At 39.8% G+C, this 5,605-nt stretch overlaps 1 protein-coding gene across 1 annotated transcript; it reads right to left on the bottom strand.

Moving 5' to 3' along the window:
• Positions 1-4,451: 4,451 nt before the first annotated feature.
• On the bottom strand, positions 4,452-5,605 carry LOC134796876 (uncharacterized). The gene is made up of 2 exons (XM_063769080.1): positions 5,518-5,605; positions 4,452-5,360 (listed from the first exon to the last, which is right to left on the bottom strand). The coding sequence occupies exons 1-2, from the start codon at positions 5,527-5,529 to the stop codon at positions 4,563-4,565; spliced, it is 810 nt and encodes a 269-aa protein (XP_063625150.1). The 5' UTR covers positions 5,530-5,605; the 3' UTR covers positions 4,452-4,562.

Below are 5,605 nucleotides of genomic sequence, written 5' to 3' on the forward strand. Positions count from 1 at the left end.
GACAAATGGGAACACCAAAATTCATATAAACATTCCCATTTGTCCCCGCCTCGTGCATAGCGTAGGTCACGTGAATTGGAGACAAATGGGAATACACCAATAATGCACCCATTATTGGTGTATTCCCATATTACTAATAATTACCAATAATGGGTGAATTCCCATTTATCTCCGCGGGGAACATATGGGTAGACCCTACATAATAATATTTTACACAAATATCGGATGTATTCTCACTTGTCCCGGCCGGGAACAAATGGGAATAGGCGCTGCATATAAACAATTCCCATTTGTCCCCACCATGGATGGCGACGGTCAGTTGGGGCCTTTCCCAAAATTTTCCTTGGCTCTAAAATACGCTGCAGTTGCATACCTATTCAGATTTGCCATCTGAGTGTGTATTACAAAAATCCTTCGTGTAATTTATTCGAATAATTCATTTCTTATTCGAAATTCTAAACGAATGGTTTATTCGCGAATAATTTATTCGCGAATATTAATCTCACCATAATTATTTAGATTAAAAATGATTCGAATAATGCCCAACTCTGGTTTCAGTAAGCATAACTATCTACTTTTGTATTAAATAATCATTTAGGTTTATATAACACTTTAAACTCTCGCGTTTTGTACACATAATTACACAAACGGGTCTACCGCGATATAATTTCATTGTTTTTACCTTTAATTCCGACGTTTCAGCTGAGTTGCACCAGCTGTGGTCACGGAAAGACTGACGTCCCAACAAATGGTAACATGGTGGTGGTGGTATTTAGGTTTACTTTAATTATCAAAAAACTACATCAATGAAGAAACTGAAATACCAACAATGAAGTCAACGGTTACTGAGATATTGTTAATTTTAATCTTATGATTATTGAAACAAATTGTACTTACCTACCTATATTATTGACATTACAAATCAATCCAGTAAAACTGCAAAGTAGGTAATCGAATCTTCCTAACCTTCCACATATTCAATCGTATGTCTTCATAGCACGAATCTCCGCTACACGAGAGTGAAGGGTCGAACCGGCGGGTAAATAAGATCCGTTATTTCGTGTATCCGTGTACCCGTGTACACGGGTACCCGTGTAAACGTTTCCGAATCCGGGCGGGTTCGTGTAGTTCGGGTTCTTAAGCCCGGCGGGCTTAAGAACACGGGTACCCGTGTCAGCGTGTAACACGTGTATCGGGAGCTCTAGTTTGAACGTTTTGCGCACTAGGGATGTTACTCTGTCGACACACAACACTAACGATATTCGATTTATCGACTGTCGATATTCGTTTCCGCTTACGTTTAGTAATGACTGGATTCCATGTGGATGAGATCTTAAAACCCTCGTCCCGATTAAAATTGCAATGTTTTTTGATTTCAATGGCTTCCCGCACTGATGGCTGTGTAGTTTGATAATGTTCAATAATCGTGAAAGTTTAAATCAGTGTTTAGCAAAACTGTCACCTGATTTTATAACTTCTAAACGTAAAATTGGCTTGTTGGGTAGTAACATTCGAAAAGTCGCGGGGCACTTCTGGATGAGACTATATAGCCCAAGACCGGGATAAGTGGCATACACGATGAGAAGCTTATGCTCAGCAGTGGGCGGCTGAAGGCTTAAATGATGATGATGATGAAACGTAAAGTGAGAGCCTCGTATATTATTTTTTATCATATTAGCAAGAAACTGATCGCATTCAAATTAACACGAGCACAAGGCACATACTACGAAACTCGTTTTACGATATATATTTGTAAATATAGGCATCAAAGAGTGTATGAATTCCTTAGAGCCTTAGAGTAACCATTTAAAAATATATTGGCATAAACATAGCATCGTGGTAAGTACTTACAAGAAAAAGTTGTTATGTAGAGTCAGCAAAACTACCTACTACAGCTGGATACTGAATACAAATATGAATGCAGGGATGCGAAGCCAATCGTTTTACTGACTGTAAGTACCTACTGAAATCGACAAGCACGCATATATGGCACAATACACCGGCATTTTGAAATGTCTGTCATCACATTGCTAATCTAACTCACATTCTGGTTATCTGAAGTGAATCTGCGTCCGCGGGGTGATGTAGGTAATTTAATTTGGGGCTACGTGGTTCTCGGTCATTAATTAAATTAAAGTAAATACTGTACTTACACTGTGGTAGTTATGGAACCGCCCATTTATAAATAAGCAGGTAACACAAAATGATATCCATCTAAATGTAAATACAATTTGAATAGAATACAAAGTGACAAAAGGCATGTTCGATAGTCATCTTCAATTCATACCTACAAAAAAGTAAAAAAAAACGTCAAAGGTGAAGTGAAACTGAAAAACGCTCTTCCGAGTATTTACCTTCAGAAGTGATTTTCACAACATTTATGTTAACCCATCAAGACGATCGATTCTGTGGAGCCAAATTTTAGTGGGGGTTACGTGGTTTATTTCTCTTCTAATTTCCATTAAGTAAACTTAACTCCATCATCACCATTGCTTACAAACTTGTACATAATTTTTAGATGGTGGTATGCAGCGCCGTATATTTTGTGATAATTGAATAGGTAGTATTACTGCAATGTTCTGCCGCCAGAGTGCAGCTCTAATTTGTTAAGTAAACCATAGAGTAACTCATACATACTAGGCCTTAAACAGTTTTTTGACAAGTTTTCACTATGACATTGATGCACTACCAAGGCGGTTTGTTTACAGGTGGCCTACTGCGAAACGCGAAAATCGAAATTTCTTTATCTGCCTCTCTATCGTAGGCAGAAACCGAACTTTCGATTATCGTGTTTCACGGTAGGCCATGTGATTGACCTAGTGACGCATTGATGATGTCAATGAGGTTTGTTTACTGTATGTGCTAGTGGTGCAACCTACGCAGAGCTTTGCCTAATATTCCCTATTCTCAAATGTTGACTTTAGACAACCAGAACTATCGCATTATTTACGCCGTACAGCGACATCTAGTTCTGCTGTCAAATTCAAGGCACAAATTTTCCTTAGACTAGAGTCTGTGCGGAAAGAGACGAGTCGTGGAATGTAAGGGAGCCCATACATCCTACGACTCTTCTCTTTCCGCACAGACTCTACCTACCGAATTATACCTATCTTCTACTATTATCTTGGAGGATATAACCAAACGGAGCAGCCCTGGGCAACAGGCGTTGCCCTCTGTCCATAATAGGCGGCCAATGGTCATACACAGTGTATGGACTGACGTTTATCTGACATGGCTATTTTTACGTTACGTATACATTTGACGTGCCCCTCCTCCGCAAAAATCGGCAGACTGTTTTGTACAGAAAATTAAAGACAAGGCGTCTCAGTTTGGTTATAATCCTCCAAGACTATTTATAGTTGGAATTTTTGGGCTTAAACCCTTAATTAGTTAAACAAAAGGTATTGTTTCTTTTATGTATTAGCGGTAACAAGCCCGTTTGATAAGCAATTTTACCATCCTATTTTTATGGTTCAAATTCATGTATTAACAGCTCGTAAATTTTTGTATGTAAAAATAAATTTTCTATTTACAAAATCGATGCTTTTTCAAGTTTCTGCAACATGCACAAATGTACAAGGAATCAGTCGCGTAATTTAGGTCTCATACGAGATTCCTCTACAGGAGCCCCACCCGCAAAACACTTAGTGCCCTTAGCTAGGGTATGGATATCGTGATTTGTTGTTCTTGCCCTCCTTGCATCTTTAATTTTAATAAACATATATATTATTTTTCACCTCAGCAGCTCGACAAGGGTACTTAGCTTCTTAAAAACAGTGCGCAAAATGCGATTTTGCTCACTGAGTCATTTTGTCTCACTCAGTGAGCAAAATGCGATTTTGGTCACTGAGTGAGACAAAATTACATTCAAGTTACCTTTATAGTCAAATGTCATTTCAACATGCGCGGTCTAATACAAGTTCGATATACTGGGGTTCTATTATCTCTGTCCCTCTAGGTATGTTCTCACTGCTTAGAGTGAAAAATTTTGTGTACTACACGAGATCAAAGTTATTTACATCTCGTGCGCTTTTGAATCTCTTACTACGCTCAAGATTCTAAATTAGATTCACTCGCTACGCTCGTGAATCTATTATAGACTCTTTCGCTTGCACGGGACTCAAAATAAGCATTCGAAGAAATATCAAACTTTGATCTCTTGTTGTACAAATAACTAAAGTGAGAGCTGTTTGTGTTTACTTCATTTTCTTAGATTATACACAATTGAAGATATATGTATAGGTACTTACTAGAGAAACTTAGGTACGCTTACTAATACTTTGTCGAGTAATAAATAACCTGTTAGAGAATAGTACCGCAATGGAAATTTTACATAGCTGAATAGGTATTTTATTTCCACCCTCCGTGCAAATTTTTTATTATTCTTTGGTATGTTTATTGACATAACTATTTCAAATGACTGGAATTAGTTACAAAGATAAACTATAAGACAATGGTTTAAGGAATCTTTTATTACGTATATGTACATCTTAAAACTATTTATTTACAGGACTATTGACTATTTGGTATGATCACGACAATTACATCCTATGGTTGTAGTTTTACCAACCGCAGCACTTCTTCTTTTCGTAGTGGGTGACGTGTTTGATGATGTTGATGTGGTACGGCTTCCAGATTGCTACTGGGACATGGACGTGTTTCTCGATTGGTACATGGATCTTCCTGATCACTTCATAGGGCCTATCGACCGGCACTGGCACTTTCCTGATCACTTCAAAGGGCACTTGTCTTACAACCTCATAAGGCACGCGCCTCTCTACCTCAATGTTTTGCGTTTGGTACACATTGTACGGCACTTGTCTGGGGACGTCAACCTGGACTGGGTAGGGCTGGGGCACTGGCACTCTGACTTCCTGACGAACGGGCACGGGCACGGGTTGCGGGACCGCAACTTGGACGTGACGCACTACTTCGACCGGGACGCGACGGATGACGTTTTGCACAACAGACTGGAGCTCGTATCTCGTTGCCGAGGCAATGGGTCTGCCCACTTGCACTGTCGATCCGATGACGCGGGGCTCACCCAGATTGAGAGATCCGCTCGACACTGGTAGTGCCGGCGCTGTCGGTGCGCGATTCTCGTCGAGGATGAGGCTGCCTTCCTGGCCAGATGGCGGGCCGTAAACAGACCCTGGCGCTGATGGTAGGTTCTGTCCCAAATTCAAACTGCCCGAAGAAAATGGAGTACCATATGACGTCGAAGGAGGGCCATATGATGTGGATGGTTGTCCATAGGAAGCTGACGGGGCGGACAGGGCGGACCCCGTGTATGAGTCATGCCCTGGCAGACCAGAGCCTCTACATACGTGGACTAATGCGGTGTAGAAGAGAATCTTAATCTGGAACAGAAAAAATATATAATTAGGTAAAATACCTTAAAATTGTGATGGAGCTTAAAATGTGTGATGATATTTTATCTCTCCGTGACTGGACTTTAAATATCAGATTATAAATATAACATTTTTATAGTGTCATATGTTACTATCATCAACTTACTATAAACGCCATGGCTTTTAGCTAAACGCTTTAAAAGCCAGCCTAAAACAATAAGTTGTTGTTGTCTCTTCTAAGTTTCGGTGGTTTG

Source organism: Cydia splendana, chromosome 14 (assembly GCF_910591565.1).
Source record: "Cydia splendana chromosome 14, ilCydSple1.2, whole genome shotgun sequence".
NCBI lineage: Eukaryota > Metazoa > Arthropoda > Insecta > Lepidoptera > Tortricidae > Cydia > Cydia splendana.